Source organism: Spermophilus citellus, assembly GCF_964194105.1.
Source record: "Spermophilus citellus genome assembly, chromosome: 5".
In the NCBI taxonomy this organism is placed as follows: Eukaryota; Metazoa; Chordata; class Mammalia; order Rodentia; family Sciuridae; genus Spermophilus; species Spermophilus citellus.
The window spans coordinates 57420070-57437574 of record NC_138186.1 but is presented as its reverse complement, the minus strand read 5'-3'; the positions used below and the strand labels follow the sequence as shown (position 1 = coordinate 57437574).

At 58.0% G+C, this 17505-nt stretch overlaps 1 protein-coding gene across 7 annotated transcripts in view; it reads right to left on the bottom strand.

Annotated features, from left to right (window-relative positions):
- Positions 1 to 550: 550 nt before the first annotated feature.
- The window catches only part of FOXP4 (forkhead box P4), a 51321-nt gene continuing 34366 nt past the window's right edge, over positions 551 to 17505 (bottom strand). For 2 of the 7 annotated variants that reach the window (XM_081295814.1, XM_081295809.1), the window contains 14 exons: positions 13415 to 13537; positions 12779 to 12865; positions 11208 to 11355; positions 10904 to 11117; positions 10567 to 10671; positions 9857 to 9944; positions 8745 to 8828; positions 8434 to 8638; positions 8262 to 8338; positions 7492 to 7593; positions 4080 to 4201; positions 2438 to 2504; positions 1767 to 1936; positions 551 to 1576 (listed from right to left, as the gene is read on the bottom strand). In XM_081295814.1, coding sequence (XP_081151940.1) covers positions 1429 to 1576; positions 1767 to 1936; positions 2438 to 2504; positions 4080 to 4201; positions 7492 to 7593; positions 8262 to 8338; positions 8434 to 8638; positions 8745 to 8828; positions 9857 to 9944; positions 10567 to 10671; positions 10904 to 11117; positions 11208 to 11355; positions 12779 to 12865; positions 13415 to 13537 — 1740 coding nt within the window. In that variant the 3' untranslated portion in view covers positions 551 to 1428. The remainder of the gene's footprint in view (positions 1577 to 1766; positions 1937 to 2437; positions 2505 to 4079; positions 4202 to 7491; positions 7594 to 8261; positions 8339 to 8433; positions 8639 to 8744; positions 8829 to 9856; positions 9945 to 10566; positions 10672 to 10903; positions 11118 to 11207; positions 11356 to 12778; positions 12866 to 13414; positions 13538 to 17505) is intronic. The other 5 variants (XM_081295815.1, XM_081295811.1, XM_081295810.1 and 2 more) reach the window with 4 other exon arrangements.

Genomic DNA, 17505 nt, shown 5'->3' with positions numbered 1-17505 from the left:
GTGGCTTGTGATGGGGTATGTTGGGGTCTCTTGGGAAACATCCAAGGAGTCTTCTCAGTAAAGGGGCCTGGCCAGGGTGTTCTGAGCACTCAACACACCCTGTCCTTGGCCTTAGGTTGGGGTCCCCCATAGGGGGTCTGTGGAGAGTCTCACTTTTCCAGCTTTTTTGCTGGAATCCACACTCCCAGCGTGACGGGGGACTTGGTCCTAGAGAGGGGTCTGGAGAGCCCCCAGGAAGCAGCCCAGGTTTGGGGACCAGGACTCGAGCCCACCCACTCCCCTCTGCCTTCTCTCCTTCCTCCAGGCAGGGCAAGGGCAGAGGGGAGGCCAGAGGTCCCTCTCGGGGTCCAGGGTCCTCGGGGCAGGGGTGGAGGGAGAGGGTCTTGCCACCAACAGACACTGTAAACTTTGGTTTAAAACAATAACTTAAGTGAAGGGAGGGCTTCCAGCCTGGGGCCAGGGTGGGAGCTGGGAGAGCGGGGTGTCGGGAGGCGACAAAGGAAAAAGCCAACAAAAAGTTTTGGTTTTTGCTTCCGGCATAAGAAAGGTCTTTGGTCATCCGTTTAACTGGGGGGGTGGGGAAGGGGTGCTGAGGGTAGGGAAGGACTGCAGCGGAACCCCAGGCGTGGAGGGGAGGCTGGGACCGGCCTCACCCACAGCGAGACCCATGCTTCCCAGCAGTGGGCACTGTCTGGCCCCAGCCCGGGCCTCAGGGCAGTCTGGGCTCCACCTGCAAGAGTGGGCACCCAGCCAAAGTGTGGCAGGAGGCCCGTCAGCCTGGACCTGGTCTCAGGTTGGGGGAGGGCTGGAGCCGGGTGGCCCCGCTGGCACAGACCCCCACAGGGCACACACTGGTCCCCCCCAACAGCCCAAGGGCTGATTTCTTGGGGATGGTGGGAAACTTCACTCCCCCACCAGGGCCAGGGCAGGGCTAGGAGCTGGAGCTGGAGAGTTGTTTCTTCACAGTATGGAAAAGAAGGTGGAAGGAAGCACAAAGTGGGGAGGGGCCTCTGGCCAGAAACCTGGCATCAGCCAGGTGTGGGCCAGGGCCGGAGAGGTGGCTTAGCCCCGCCTGCGGGTCTCCATGGCGCCGAGGGCCGTAGGGGGAGCTGGTGGGGGAGGAGGGCCCTGCTGCTGGTGGTGGTTGGGGGAGGTGGTGTCAGATGTAGGGGAGGGTCTGAGAGGGGTCTGGGCCCTCCGTGTCCTTTGCCGGTCCCAGACCAGGGGTTCAGTTCGGTGTCCCCTTGGGGGCGGGACCGTTCCTGCCCCCAAGCGTTTGTCAGTCAGGTTGCAGTGGGAGGTGCTGGCCCAGGCCTCCCCATCTGAGTCCTGGAAGTGCCTTCAGGTTGGAGGGGCGTGGAGTGGGGGTAGGTGGGCCGGGGTACTGGGCGGAGCAATCTCCTGCTGCCCTGCTTGCCCCTCCAGGCCTTAGGACAGCTCCTCTCCGGGCAGCTCCTCCTCCAGGTCCCTGTCTTCCGGAGGCCCCACAGTGCTGGGGTTGGGGGGACCCAGTGGGGGCCCAGGCCGCCTGTCTTCCTCCGCCTCAGCCGGCTCCTCCTTCACCTGCACTTGGTGGCTAGGGGCAGAAGAGGTGAGGTGGACCCGGGCCTTCCCCTCATCCCTCATCTGTGTGCCCTCCACATTCATCCAAACATGGGGCACGGGGGTGCCCCCAGCGTCCTCCCCACGCCCATTATCCCTGAGGTCTGATGTCCCCCATGGTTCTCTGCAGAGAAAAGAGGCAGGGGTCTGCACTGTGTGCTCACCTGTACTGGGGTGGGGAGAGGCGAGGGGGGCTGCTGCTACCATTGCTGGGCAGCGGCTCCACGGGGGCGCCCACATCATCATGGCTGAGGGGCAGGAGGCTGCTGGCAGAGCCGGGGTTCAGCATTCCAGGGCTGTTGAGGAGGGGGAAGCTGCTCTCGGCCAGGGCAGCCTGGAGCACACAGGATTGAGCCTGTGAGCGGGCTCAGGGAACCAGTCCTCCCCACCCCCAGGGAGCCTCCCGTGTGGGGCAGTCTGCGGGTGGCCCCTGGGGGGTCTACCTCGGCAACCCCAGGGCCTGATCCCAGGGCTTTGGAACACAGAGCTATCCCAAGTTCAGAGCTCTGGCCCTGCCTCCGATGTCCCAGCTTTTCTGAGAACCAGGCCTGGCTCACCCTCATAATCAGGGGAGAGGGGACCCCCAGACTGACAGGCTGGGGAAGGGATATCACTGGTCATCCCAGTCCTCCTGCTCTCTGCCCCACATGGTCCCAAACCAGCCCTGAAACCTGAGGTGAAGCTGGGCCCTGGGTCGGAGTGGGGCAGTGGTCTTCATCTTTCCCATCCACCCCTCCTCCCATGGGCCCTTTGCAGGGAGGGCAGGGGGTCTCTTCCCATGCTGAGCCCAGGGTCCTGGAGAAGGGAGCTGGGTGGGCTAGAATGGCCCAGTCACCTGGTAGCTGGCATTAAGTGCTCCGTAACTGAGGCCGGAGATCATGTTCTTCACCAGGGTGGGGCTCCTGGGGGAGAGAAGGCAGAGTCTGGCTCACCCCCTCACTCCTCATGTACTCTCCCCATCCCAAGGGCCGGTGCTATGCCAAGGACTATCCCTCCATTACCCTGGGAGGCCAGAGTGGGATCAGCCTCTGTCTGCCCAGCCTCATGTGTTCTAATCATAGTTCGGAAACTCACCTGGCCGCGGGGCAGTTATGGCCCTGCCTAGGGGAGGGTGCTTAAACCTCACAGGGGCACTGGGACCTGGCCAGAGTCTCAGAATTGTCAGGTGGGAAGCAGAAGCCCTCCCAATGTCTGTCTTCACATCAGGCCACCTCAGCCTTTTTTTCGCTCTGGCTTGGATTTTCTCATGTGTGTCAAAGCCTGAGCTGTATCTTCCAGAGTGCCACAGTTCCATGTCTGCAAAGTCCACTCTCTTGCCATCCTGAACTCTGGGACTATGCAATAAGCCATTTGCTCAGCTTGTCCCTGGGGACTCCACACAAAAGGATATATATATTTAAATACCAGAAGGTGTTGGGAGAAAGCAATGGTTCAAGGCTGCTTCGCTACCACCATGATGACCCCATTTACAGAACCTCTCAGAGAAGTCAAAAAACTGGCCCAAGGTCACACAGCTGATGAGATACAAAGGTGCAATTTGAACCCAGGTCTTTCTTTTTGGTACTGAGGGCTGAACCCAGAGTGTGCTTAACCACGGAGCCATATCCCCAGCCCTTTTTTGTATTTTACTTAGAGATAGGGTCTTGCTGAGTTGCACAGGGCCTCACTAAGTTGCTGAGGCTAGCTTTGAATTCACAAACATCCTGCCTTAGCCTCTCGAGCTGCTGGGATTACAAGTGTGCACCACCGTGCCAGGCCCTGAACCCAGCTCTTTTTGATTCCAAGTTGTAATGACACATGACAGTAACCAGCATGGAGACTGGTGTGGGGGAGACAGCTTCTCCTGGGTGCCACACAACTGCCTGGGGAGAAGGAATCCTCCAGGGGAAGGGGAACTACAGGGGGATCCTTCTAACTTGCTTCAGGTCTCGCTCTCCTGACCTGCCTCTGGCCAAGACACACAGGCAAGGTGGGGATGCTGGGTGTCGGGAGAAAGGTGCCATGAGGGGACAAGTGAGTTCCATTCACAGTGCTGTGCACCTCCTGCCAGCCCTCTGCGCTCTCTGCCTTCTTCCCCTTCCTCCCCATCAAATAAAGAGGCAGGCCCAGGGGTCTCAGAGATTGGCTCATCCTATGAGGAATAGGGGAGTAGGTCCTGGGAACAGCAGCCCCCTCACCCTTGACCCGCCAGCTGCGAAATGCCCATGACCCAGCTCTGGCTATGACTACCGTGGGCTTTGTCTCTCTGATATGGGTCCTCTTAACTCCCCTCAGTCAGAACTGGGGATAGAAAACCATGTAAATGCCCACCTTCTGACTCCAGCTGTCCCTGTCCTAGCACTGGGCTCCTACATGCCTTCGCTCTTCCTGACTCCCCGAGTTGGGAGGCATTTGGGGCACAGGTCCCCTGGAGAGTCTTGCAGAGACCTAGCTCATACCCAGGCCAGGTGTGGCCCACCGGGGCCTGGCCCACATACCCTGTCATCTTTGGTGGTCTCCGCTTCTGATACTCCCGCTCGTCCACGGTCCACACAGCGCCCTTGACATTCTCCACACGGACGAAGCACTTGTGCAGGCTGAGGTTGTGGCGCACGGCATTCTGGGGGGTGCAGTGAGGAGGGGCTCAGAGGCAGCCGCTGGGCTCTCCTCTGCTCGGGTGAGCACAGGCACCTGGTCCAGTCCCACACCCCAAGCACAATAGTCACCTGTCCCAAGTCAGGGACAGGGAGGGGGAGGGCCGGGCAGGGGTGGGCTCCCAGCTTGCTCACCACAGACAGCCTTTCAGTACCTTCCTCCTCTCCCTGCCACGCTTAGGAAAATTCTGTCTGTCAACTACATGATGTCTAGGTATCAATAATTCATCTTGCCATCATCACCCACCAGAGACAGGGAGCCGTTACTCCCGGTTTCTGATGAGTGTGATCCGCTCGGGCCCATGCACAACTACACGCAGCCTTTACAAGTTTGGGCAATAACTCGTGAACCCTCACTGCTGCCCTCATGGAGCCGTGGGAGTCTGGGGACTGTGACTTATTCGTTGAGAGCATGAGGCACATGGCAGAGGCCTGATCCACACTTGTGGAAATAAAGAAGCCAGGAGGAAGGAGGGTGTGAGTGTGCCTAAGGCAGGAAGGAACGGAGAGCGAGGAAGTCGCCCTGTCACTCTAACTCCTCCCGGCAGGACAGCTTCAGGAATTGAGGTCACCCGGTTTGTAGGACACTTGGTAAGGATGGGGTGCTAGGCCCAACGCCCACCCAGTGTGGGCTAGGGCCCCATTCACCCACTGCCTGGCACCCACGTCCCTCAATCCTGTCCCTGTGCTCTCTGCTCAGCTTTCAGTGCCCCACTGGTCGTCCCCAGCCATCACCATCCCTGCCTACGTCCCTGTCCCTGTTACCTGTCCTCCTCCACCTCCCCCCGCCTCACCCCATTCCTGTCTCCTCTTTACATTTCTAAACGGGGAAGAAAGCGGGCAGGGCGGGCAGCCCGAGCCCCTGGAGACCCCCTCTCCCTCTCTCCCTTCCAACTCTTGCCACTTGCAACCGGCCCGATTTCATTACCAATTTTAATTTGCCTCTAATTAAATCCTGTGTATTTTTCCGACTCGCTTGCTAATCCACGAGGGAGGCGGGCGGCTGGAGTGGAATCTCTTGGAGCGATAATTACAAAGGGCCTAATCACGCCGGGGCTCCTGCCTCGGAATAAATTTGCCCGCATTACGGGGCTCCGATCCTCCGCTTTGCAAATGAGAATGACCCCAATTTCCGAGGATGGCCTCACCGGGGCTTTTTTCCCTCATTTCGAAGCCTGATTCGTGATGAGAGACTAATTCGTTACGCTGAAACATTAACGGCAATTTAAGGGGTCTGGCGGGGGCTGCGTAAACAAAAGGATGGGCCCACAACATGGGCCCTGGGAGGGGATGGACATGGGGAGGGCCAGCGAGGACCATCAACCTGGCAGATGGTCGCTCTGTCCCCGTAGGAACAGCAGCTGGCCTGGCCCACACCGGCTCCCAACCCTTCTGCCCTAGTCTGAAATAGAAAGCATCTCAAGGTGGGGGCCAGGGAGGCAAAGGAAGAGGGAAAGAAGGAAGTCAAAATCATTTAGGGGAGGAAAAGGAAGGACCTCAAGGGACAGATAAACAGGTAGAGTTGAGGGTAGACAGGGCATATTTCCCAAGTAACATGAATGAAGCTTGGCTTAGGATAAAAACCCCGAAGGTCAAAGTGGACCTGAGCTGACATGGATTCTGCTCTGCTGTAGGGAAGGCACAGGCCATGCAGTGCCCCCCAGTGGTGAAGGCGGCACAGCAAAGCACTGCCAATTGGGAAGGTCACTCACTCAGCCATTCACTTTCCCCAGGCCCAGCTGGCCTCATACTGGGACCCCAGCTAGGTGTGGGAGATGGAGGTGAGGACCAGGCTGCATAACCCGTCCAAGGTGTTCAGTTTGAAATATGAGGGATGGGTGGCTTCAGGATGGTCACTGAGTAGTGAAGAGGAAGCCAGTTCCTCTTAATGGCCACAGAAGCCAGAAGTAGAAAATTGCAGTGAAGTAGGGCAGGTGAGAGAGATAAGGGGGGGGGGGGTGATTAGTACACCATTCTCAGGGGGTTGCGGTCTTATGGAAATGAGGCTCTGTGTTGCTACTCCTGAGGGCAAAGGATTAGTATGTAATATTAAAGTGAACATTAGATAATAATTGTAACGATCCTTTTCATTGGTATTGGACTCTATCACTTTTAGAACCTGGTATCTGATCTGGCCCAAAGGTTGGAGACTGGACCAGGTAGTCCCAAGAAGGCCATGCTGGAAAGAGGGCAGGCCTGTGGTTGGCAGGAAATGATATCACTCATAGCCAATCAGAACAGCTGCCCTGCCTCACAGCCTCTCTTCCAAGCTTTGGGAGTTAGGCATGGGGCTACAAACGCTGTACTCAGAGAAGCCTGTTGGTGCAGACCCCACCCAGCTGGGCTGCTGGTAGGGAGGGAGGTCTCCCAAAACACTTGTTGAAACCTGGTGACATTGGGGGAGGTAGCCTGTTGAAGTGCAGTTTCTGCACTGGCCAGCAGGGGGACTCAAGAACCAGGGATCCAATTAAGGTTCTGAGATATGGACCCCCTCCAACCTTCCCACAGGGGCCAAGACTTCCTCCTCCTTCCCTCTGCGCCATCCCAGTTTAGATGTCACCTTCCCACTGTGCTGCCTGAGCACACACACACACAGGCACACATGCATGCACACACACCTTATTTTAGCAAATAAATAAATGCATTAGCGCCCTAGCCCTCATCTTTGTGTCCCATTTTTTCTAGGGTCCCCCTCTTGCCTTCCTCTGGTCCCCCAGGAAAACTCTCTAGCTGAAGGCATTGAAGTGACTAATTGGATATAGTCAATTATCTCCCGCCACTGGCAGCAGTGACGGGGGCGTGTGAGCACCTGTCTGTGCCCAAGTATATGGTCCATGGGCCCTGGTCCACACTGTGTCCAGGCCCCCCTACTCCATCGCATGCTGCCTTCAGGACAGGTGGTCATCCCAGGATATCCAGATCCTCTCAATACCAAGTTTGGGAATCACCAACCCCTGAGGCCCGACCTCACGGGGCTGGAGTCTTTGGGGCCCATGGGAGATCACGGGAAGGATTCTTCCCAAAGGGAGGTAGCACCGGGCTGGAAGGAAGGGGCCCAGAGAACACAGTGATGGAGGAATTCACAGCCCTTGCTGGGGTGGGGTGAGGGCCTAGGGCGATGCCTGTGCCCTGCTGGGCCAATTCAGCAGAACTAATTGTTGAGGGGACTAACTGCCAGGCAACCTTGGGCTCTGTGGGATGATGTCCAAGGATGATTGGAGCCCAGGGGCGGGCAGGTGGCAGGGGCATGCCTCACCTTCCAGGTGGCAGTGTTCCTTCGGAAATAGGCGAACATCCTGGTGAACCAGTTGTAGATCTCGTTCAGGGTCAGCTGCCTGTCGGGGGTTTCCAGAATGGCCTATGGACAAGGAAAGGGCCAAGGGAACCCTCAGTCTGAGCCTTAAAGGGACACAGCTCTGTGCCTTCTCCCTTCTCCCTGGCCCCTAACTCGCCTCTGAGTGGAGGAGGCCTGCTGCAGCCCACATGGGTCAGGCTGGGCATGGCCCAGCAAGGCTGACCAGAGCCCAGACTCTAGGGACTAGCGTTTGTGTGGGGAAACAGGAGCTTCTTCTGAGGGCGTGTGGCTTCCTGGAAAGCACTGTGCATGGGAGCCACGGCCATGGGGTGGGGGCTGTTTGGAATTCCCCGATATGGGCACAGGGCACCCTGAGCACAGGACTATGTGAGAACATATGTGAGGTTGCGCGTGCCTGAGGGGAGTGCCTGAGAGATGTGCTGTGTGTGAGGGTGAAGGTTGTGTGAACACTGAAGACACCATGGTGTCGGACACAGGGAGGGAACAGAAGCCACACACAAGACAGAGCCAAGGAGGGAGAGCAGACAGAACCACCGAGTGCCCCAGAGACCACCCACGCAGGCTGCAGGATGGCTGCACTGCAGCTGCAGGAGGTCACGCAGCAAGGGAAGACACAGGTGAGGGGAGGTTGGCCTAGGAACCCCCAGAGGCTGGGGCCCAGGGGTGGGCTGTAGGGAGCTCCCCAGCCTTACCTCTGCTCCCACGCTCACCTGGCGGATGAGGGAGGCGTAGGTGAAGGGGGGCCTGACGTCGGCGTTCTTGTAGAACTCGTGATTCTGGGCCAGCTCTGGGGGAGACAGGCAGAGGATGAGGTAGCCAGAGGGGACCCTCCAGGGACACTGTCCCTCCCAGCAGTGGCCCCACAGCCCCACCTGCCCTCACCTGAGGAGATGGGAGAGCAGAATTTGTCACTGCTTCTCCTGCGGGCTGGACCCCCGCTGTGCAGAGAGGCAGAGCCCAGTCCAGGGGGCCTCAAGGGTGTGATAGGGGCGGCTGCTGAGGTGGGGGGGTGCACGAGACCATCTGGGAACGGGTCTGCGGAGACGGTCACCTTGGAGAATGAGGAGGAGCCGGGGACCGGGTTCAGCTGTGAGCAATGGGGAGGGGCTGAGAACCAGCACCCGAGGGGTCCTGAGGGCCCATGGGCCTGGGGTGGGACTTGGAGAGGCTGGAGGGACAGGAGAGTCACTCACTGGCTGGCTGAAAGGCTTGGGCTCAGAGGGCCGCATGTGCAGGTGGGCCATCATGGCCTGCAGCCGTTCGCTCTCCTTGGCGAGCTGTGGAGAGGCTAGAGGTAAGCAGGAGGCAGTGGGCTCCTTTTCCTCCTCCCCATCCCACCTTCTGCCAGACTCCTCAAAGAGTCCATTATTCCCCCCAACTGGCCTCCACACGCCAGCTTCCGGGCTCCCTGAACCCCGCTCCCAGAAGCCTCAGCAAATCTCTGCTCCTCTGGACCCTTCACAACCTCAGAGGCCAGGACTAGAGGCTGCCAGCTCTGTGAAGCCTTTCCTTTTCTCCTTTTGCCCATGGCCATCAGAGTATGCCCTGTGTGTCCCAGGCTGGAGCTCAGCACCACCCCTACACATGGGGGGGGGGGGTGCCTTCTTCAAACCAGCACTCAGAGTCTGTGGCTGAACAGCACCCAAGTGCCTAGTGTGGTGGCACCTGTGTGTGAGGGCCTTTGCGTACTGAATGGAGATGCAGGGATGGATGAATGGTTCATTCACCCCATTCATAAATTCAATGGATCTTTCATGACTATCCTCTTCAGGCAGGGCGCTCTGCTAGGAGTCAGAGGGAGATGGGTAAATATTGATTGGTTAATTGATGGTCTGTCCAGAGTCACCTCTTAAGGATTGTGTTCCAGAGCTTCAATGCAGGGGCCAGACTGCCTGGGTTCTAGACCCGGCCCTGTCCCTCAGCAGCCGAGTGAGCACCAGCAAGTGACTTTGGTTCTTTTATGTCTACGTGCTGTGTGGCATGGGGAGAATCAAGGTACCCGCCTCACAGGTTGCTGGGAAGACTCCTTGAGCTACTTAGATAAGGCATGTAGTACAGCACAAAGCAGGTGCCTGATGTGCTAGCTGTTCGTGTCATTTTTATTTTTATGTATCGCGAGTCTCTCTGCACCTCCCAGCAGAGATGCCCACAACTCTAGTTCACCCCTCAGAATCCAGCTGTCCTCATTCTCACCATAGTTAATTAGGGCCTAGAAAGCATAAGATTATGGCTTTGACCATGAGACTAGAGACCTCTCCTGGAAGGTGCTTCGAGCAGGGGCCCTCCCACATCCCACGGGCCACACCTGGATCTCCAGCTGCTGCACCACCTGCATCTGCACCCGGCACTGGGCCGTGCTCCGGTCATCCAGGGCATGCTCTGTGTTGAGGTGTCTTCAAGGGGAGGAGGGGCAGAGAAGAAAGAGTTGGCCCTGCTGTCACCCACCTCCCAAGTCATCCTCCAACCCCTCCCACCAAGGCCCGAAGAGCAGACAGACCAAGAGATACAAAGAAAGGGTGGGAAAAGGGGGCAACGGAAGCAGCCTTCTCCTCAGCCTTCTTTGATGTCTTTGCTAAAACCCCCTCTACAGAGAGATCTAATTGCAAATGAACTAATTAAGTAAACCTCTGACGAAGCGTGAAAACAATTTGTTTGACCCTGATGCGGAGTTAATCAGTCAGTGACAGAGCCTGGCACGGCTGTGGCAGCTGGCGGCCTGCTGCCAGCCGCCTGTCCACCTCCCTCCCTGCCTGTCCCCAGCCCGTCTCAGGCCATCAGTGTCCAGGCTGTGGGGAGGGTGGTGGCTAGGGAAATGCCCTCAGAGTACTCCAGGGAGGGGGTGCGGAGGCTGCAAGCCGGGGAGTATTGATGGGTGGGGGTGGCGAAGGGTAGACGGCAGGGGGAGAGATCCTGGGCTCCCCTGGAGTGAGGACATAGGACAGCTGGTGACCAGAGGCCCCAGAAGGGGTGAGCTCTGTGGTAGAGGGCGAGGGGCCCTGTGAGTGTACCACCTACTTGATAAACTGGCCCAGGTCTTCACACAGGGTCTCACAGCCTGGCCACTTGCACTCTCCGTGTCCGTAGAGGGGGTGGGAGCCGGGGGTTTCCTCATGGGAGGAGCTGGGAGGGCAGGAGGGAGGTGGTGGTTGGAGACTCTAAAGACCCCAGCAGCCCTGGGCCCAGCTCAGCACCAGCTCCCCTGCTGGTGACGTTTCTGTCCCAGCTACAGGTTTCCCAGGGGTCTTGCACCGTCTCTTATGCCCTGGGACGGAGGTGAACTCCTGGGTCCCGGAGTCCCAAGCCCTCCCTCCCCAGCCCTCAACATACTGCCCTGAGGGCCCAGCCCCCCTACCTGTCTCTCCGAGATGTGAGCACAGTGGGCTGTCCATTGGGCAGAGGGTGGTGAGAGAGTGGGGGGGAGACCTTGGGGGGGGCAGCGAACGAGGTAGCGGTGGCAGCCGTGCCAGTGAGGTCCAGCCCCTCCTGCTTGACACTGTCCTCAGCAGGCTGCCCTGGGGCACTCTCACCCTTCCACAGCTGGGGCAGGTCCGACGGGCACACCGCTGCTGTGGGAGAGACAGGGGAGGCTGGCCGGGCCCCAGGCGCATGCGTGGCCCCTGGATCCAGGGAAATCTGAGGGGCTGGGGGGCACTCACCTTGGGGGAGGGTCTGGAGGGGCCCCGAGGCTTGGCTGGGCTGCAGGCTGACCAGTCCCTGCCTCTGCAGGTTGAGCAGGTGCTGCTGCTGCAACTGTTGCATCTGCAGGAGCTGCTGCTGGAAGGCCAGCTGCTTGTTCCCCAGGGCCTGGGAGGGTGCCCGAGGGGGCGGGCAGAGAGGGTTGCCAGCGGCCTCAGGGGTGCCGTCTGGCCCCCACCCTGCAGCCACCCCCTCCCAGGGCCTGTCAGCCCCTGGAGCTGTCGTGGTGGCGTCTGCAGCTTCTCTGCTCCCGGCCCAGCTTCCATAGGGCTGCATGCCTCCTCGCGGTAAACACACGCACGCATGCACGCACGCACGCACGCACGCACGCAGGCGCGCAAACACACAGCCAGACCCAGACACGCAGCAAGACACCCTCCCTCCTTCCCCTCCTTCCTCAGCTGTTGGCTCAGTCCCGAAGCTGTGTGCCTGGGGGCGGGGGCCCTCGTCACCAAGATAGATGAGCCGGTCAGATCTGGGGGGCCACTCCTGCCTGGAGGGCACCCTTCCCACATGTGTGTGGGGCGGGGGTGGGGGGGGCTCTGCGGCGGGAAGGGATTGTCTCCCCACATGCAGATCCAGCCCTGTCTTGCTTTTTAGACACAGAGAATCTAGTAGTCCAATGGGACTCAACTGGCAGGAGCTGGCCCTGGTAGGCCCAGCGCATACTGAGCCTCGCGGGCAGCACAGGCAGCACACCCCCTTCCCACCCCACCCCCACCCCCTGCTTTTAGTTTTCACACAGGCACTGACAAGTCAGGCTGTCAGCAAGCCTTCTGAGCCCTCAGAGCCAAGCGTGTCCTGGGTGTTTTGGAGGCTAGATTGTCTGCCTGCCTCCCTGCCCTGGGGGAGGTAGGGTGGGGGGCTGGCTATTCAGTAAGGAGACAAGAGGATCAGTCCAGCCCAGGGGTTTAAGGGCAGACAGGCAGCGTTACAAGACCCAGAAGGGCCCACAGGATTTGGAGACTGCCTGGACATCATCTGGGAAGCCTGCTGGGAAGAGGCTGCTGTGAACCTGGGCTGTGGTTTGGCCAGCAGGAGGGAGGCACAGGTCGTGGACAGGGGGGATTGGACACAGAAGCTCAGGAGGCACTGTGGCACAGACGGGCAGGGCATTATTAGAAAGGGCAGAAGTTGGGATAGGCCGAGTGGGGGGAGGTGCATTGCTGAGGGACAGAAGCACAGAGAGACAAGTAGCCAGGAAGATGGCATGACCACGACACAGCTGGACAATAAGACACACCAATGACAGGATGCAACCTACACTGTGGCCCAGACAACACATGACGTAGGAGGGAGTGAAGGGGGACGGGGTGGGGGCTTGCGAGTGGACTGCCCTTGCCTTGACCCCTGTTACATTGACTCCTCCCAACTTTTTCCCAATTTTTCTATTCCTGCAAAGGGATTCTCTCCTGACTACTTTTAGACTGTCAGACTCTGGGCAGAGGAGAACTAGGTTGTAGGTGCCAGGATGGGGGTTCCTATGGGGGCATCCAGTGCCTTGGGCAGGGGCCCTGCTGCAGCTTCTCACCTCTTTGGGCTGCTGCTTCCCAGCCTGCTGCTGGGTGAGGAGCTGAAGGTGCAGCTGCTCTTGCTGCTTCTTGTAATATTCCTGCAGCTGGTGGGGAACAAAGGAATGGTGACCTAGCAGGGGCTGCTACCCGCAACCCCAGCCTGGGCTCCTGCAGACGAGGCAGGGGCGGAGGTCTCATGGAAACACAACCTGGTGGGGAGAGATCTGTTCTCTCCAGTCAGCCTTGAGGATACTGGAGCAGGACTTGGGTAGGGAAGGAAATAGAGAGGGAGGGGAGGGTATCCCATAGTTGTGAACCCTCCCAACCTCTTGGTGGATCTCCTGAACAGGCCACAGGGACAGGAGCCCAGGATGTTCCAGTACTTTGTCCCTTCCTAGAGTTCCAAAGATAGAAGTGGGGCCAGAATACAGGAAAGGAGTATGGGGTGCAGTGGGGTGAGGGGCTGCTGAGATTGGACCTTTGGCCTCTCCCTACTGCCCTGGAGGAGTGCAGGCCAGGCCAGCCTGAGCAGTCTCTCTGGTTTCTGCCATGGCTTGGGCCCTCAATGAGGCTGGTAGCAAACAGGGAGGGAGGTGCAAGGCCAAAGGCCAGGCCAGGAAAGGCAGGGGCCACTGCCCTGGGGCCAGACTCACCTGCTGGAGCATGAGGGCCTGCTGCTGCTGGAGCAAGGCCTGCAGCTGTGGGGGTGACAGGATCTGCTGCATCTGCTGGGGGGTGAGCATCTGCGGCGACATCATAGCCACTGACACGGGCACCTGTGGGATTTACCCTGTTAGGTAGAGGCAGCACCCAGAGTCCCCCCATAGTGTGGCAGAGTTGCTGGGCTCGGATTCTGGCCTGGCTGCCTACTGACTGTGTCTAATAGGACAAGTGACTAACCGTCCTGATCTCTGTGTTTCTTGTGTCTAAAATGGAAATAGTAATAGTGCCTGCCTCATAAGGTCACCATGAAGATTAATCAATCCTAGGACAGAGCCTGGCATACAGCAAGTGTTTATACGGGTTGCCTATTACTACAGACGGGTTGCCTATTACTGCAGGATGTGCTGTCCTTGGTGCAGGAAGACTAGACCCTAGTGACACTGGTCAGGGGAAGCCATGCTTTGGGGGGCTTTCACCCAAGGAAAGAAGGAGCAGCACTCCACATCCCCAGCTCTTGTGCAGTCTGTTCTGAGACCACTAGGCAAGACAAGCCTGGCTGGTGGGCAGCCTGCAGCCATTGGAACTATTAAAAAACTGGCCCATCTGAACTTTGGTCTGCTCACAAACATGTGACTCTAGCACGACTCTCTAGATAGCACACACAGTGGCTCAGACCTTAGGCAAAGTGAGCTCTGTTGGTGCTGTCCTTATGAGTGTGCATGCTAGGGAAAGAACAGCAGGCACAGAATTAGGGTGGCAGGCTTCTACTCCCAGCTCTGGGCTGAACTTGCTGTGCAGCCTCAAGCAAGTCACTCGCCCACTCAGATGTCAGTTTCCTCAAACATAAAACTCTGGGATGGACTACAAGAACTGACTCCTACCTGGAGCACCCCGGACTCCCGAAGCAGAACAGCTTTCTGCCTTCTGCCCCAGGGGGCTCAGAGGACCCTTCTGCAGAGAGAAGGCTCAGGGAGAGGCAATTGGTACTACTATTCGCAGCCTCTGAAACCCCCAAGCTTGTGCAGTCGTGGCCAGACAGGTCCAAGCCACTACACTGTCCCAACACACTAGGTTTTAGGGTTGTTTTGGTTTCTTTTCTTTTTCTTTCTTATTTTTTTGTGGGGGTGGGGGGATGGGGGGGAAAGTACTAGGGATTGAATCCAAGGGTTCTCTTATCACTATGCAATAACCCCTAGCCCTTTTATTTTTTAAAAATAATTTCTTTCTTTTCTTTTTTCCCTCTGTGGTACTGGGGACTACGCCCAGGAGTGCTTCACTACCAAGTTACGCCCCAGCTCTTTTTGATTTTGAGATGGATCTCACTGAATTGCTGAGGCTGGTCTGGAACTTGTGATCCTTCTGCCTCAGCCTCCCAAGTAGGTGGGATTACCGGCTTGTGCCACAGTGTCAGCCTGACCCCATTTTAGCAGGACAGGTCTTCTGCCACCCCTACTCCTCTGAACCCTGTGTGCACAGCACCCCCAACCCCTGGCAGAGGGCCTGGCACACAGTAGGCACTAAGTGTTTGCTCCTCTGAGCTGAAATGCCTTTCCCAGCAGACCAGAGGCCCCTCTGAAGGCCTGGGGCTGGAGGGAGAGGTGTGGGCCAGCCCAGTCAGGGAGGAGTAGCATGCAAGGACTTGTTCTGAGCGGGACAGGTGAGTTCCCCAGGGGACACCCCTCCTCAGCCTCAGCCCCACCTGTGGGGTGGGGAAGGAGGAGCTGCTTCCCTTCCCAATCCCCGACAGGGCCACAACTCAGCACCCAGCCACCCCTTAAGCCATGGATCAAGGAATCCCCAGGCTCAGGGGCAAGCAGGGAGGTGCCACTGCCCCCAACTCTTATGTACCCCATAACTAGTGGCTTGGCCCTTACCTGGGCGTCACTCCTGTACCGCAGTCCACCCCTGTCCAAAGCCCCTGGGACAGGTAACAACCTGACCTTGTTTTTAGACGTGGATGTACCATGTGTGTGTGGCCCCCAGGGGCCACTAAGGCAGCAGGCATATGCACATGAGCCCATGTGAGCTTTTTTGGTTTGTTTTTAAACCCCACTTCTACCTTCAAGGAGATCAGAGAGGTCTGGTGGCCTTAAGTGGCAGGGTAGGAATTCTAGTCCACGTCTGTGTGGATTCCAGTTTTCCAGAGCAGGCCTGGACCCTCCTGGGCAGAAAGGGTCACTATGGCTGAGATCCCAAAGGTGAGCTGCCCTTTTTGTAGCTGCATTCCAGAAGAACTCGATGGAAAGCCAGGGTGCTGGGGTGTCATGACCCACACACAAGGGGACCTAGGGTTGGGGTCCCCCTTACAGAACCAGATGCTGCGTCTGTGGGTGGCTGCTCAGAGAACTTGGGTTTTGCTATCAAAGACTGGGCTGAGACAGAAGGATGCCAAAGCCCAGGCTGGCAGTGTCCGATGCCGAGTAGGTATCACGGGCTGTCCTTCTTTCCTCTTCCCACAGGGACATCCAGCAAAGAGAGGCATTATGTAGTGGTGAGCTCCCAGCCCTGAATATTGGAGTCCAGTTATCTAGGCTCTTGTCCCTGCTGTTTCCTGTTCTTTGAAGTCACCCAGCCTCAGTTTCCCTATTTGCTTACTGGGATTTAGAGTACCTGCCCTCCCAGCCCCACAGCTGCACAAGAGGACACTGGTGACTGAGCAGGTGCCAGGCACTTGGCTAAACTCTTCATGTCTCATCTCCATGACTCTCCACAGCAGCCCTGTGAGAAGGGCACCATCGTCCTTGGCCTAGAGAGGCAGAGCAACCTGTCCTGCTCCCGAAGGGATAGAGAAGCGGGGAGTGAAGGGCACTGCATTGGAAGGGTCATGGAAGACCACAGCTCATCACGTAAAGAAGCAAGCTAGAGGAGACGGACATGTTCCACAGCAAGAGAGACTGAGGCCAGACACACCCACAGGATCTTTCCGGGTACCAGGACTGTGAGTCACTGACAGTAGCACGCAGGAAAGGATGTGACCTTTTTCCCTGGGGCTTTCCTACTTGGAGGCGGGAGAATGGGAGAGATGCCCTGGAAGGCCTCCCTGGCCCCTGCCATTCCTGCCAATTGGCTGAGCGGCTGCCTGCACAGGCCATGGGCCGCTCTGCAGAGCTGGATGGGCTGGCTTGTGTGTACTCGTCCCAGGTGGCCCAGTGGATCCAAGAAGTGTCAGTGGAGTGGCAGAACCCATCTACCTCCCACCTGCCCCTTGGGATTCTGAGATTCGAGCTGGAGCTCCCCTGGCATCCCCACGGGCCTCCTAGGCTGGGTTGGGTCAGGATAGGCATTTGTTCAGCATGGCCTGCAAGTCCTCGTCTGGAGAGTGGCCAGGGCAGCTAAATGCTCACTGAAGCCCTGGCAGGGGGAGCGGCCTGATACTGGCAGCTGATCCAGCCCCACCCCCCAGCACCCCTCGAGCCCCAGCCCATGAATACAGGATAAAGATCACCTGACCAGAAGGATCAGGGACAGTGCCTGACAGAGGAAGCTTCTCTGGGGGCTGACAGTTGGGGTGGCTGCAATTTGGTGCTAGAGTGAAAGATCCAAATTCTACATCTTCAGTGTGGGACCCTAGGTGAGTGAGGAGCAATGCAGAGGGCAGGTTGGGGCACGGTGTGGGTTAGCTCCCTTCCAAATAACCAGCCCTTAGCCTTATTCTGTGCAGGAGCAGCACAGGATAGTCATGGGATATTAAGAGAACTTCCACGCACACGCTTGTAAGCCCAGTTAGTCAGGAGGCTGAGACAGAAGGATGCCAAGTTTGAGGCCAGCCTTACCAACTTACCAAGACCCGGTCTCAAAATAGAAAATTAAAAGGGCAGGGGATGTAGCTCAGTGGTCAAGTGCCCCTGGGTTCAATCCCTGGTACCAAAAAGAAAACAAAAACCAAACCAGAAGAACCTCCAGAAATGCCAGACGGGGAGCAGACAAAGCCAAGGACCTGGTCCTGGCCACAGCCATCCCCACCCCGGCCTCCCAGCTCCTGCACTGCTCTGTGGTCCACATCTCCCTGCCTGGGATCCTTGCCTGGCCACCCCAGGCATCTTCCCTAGGCTGCAGCGGAGCCCTAATGTGGTGGCTCCTC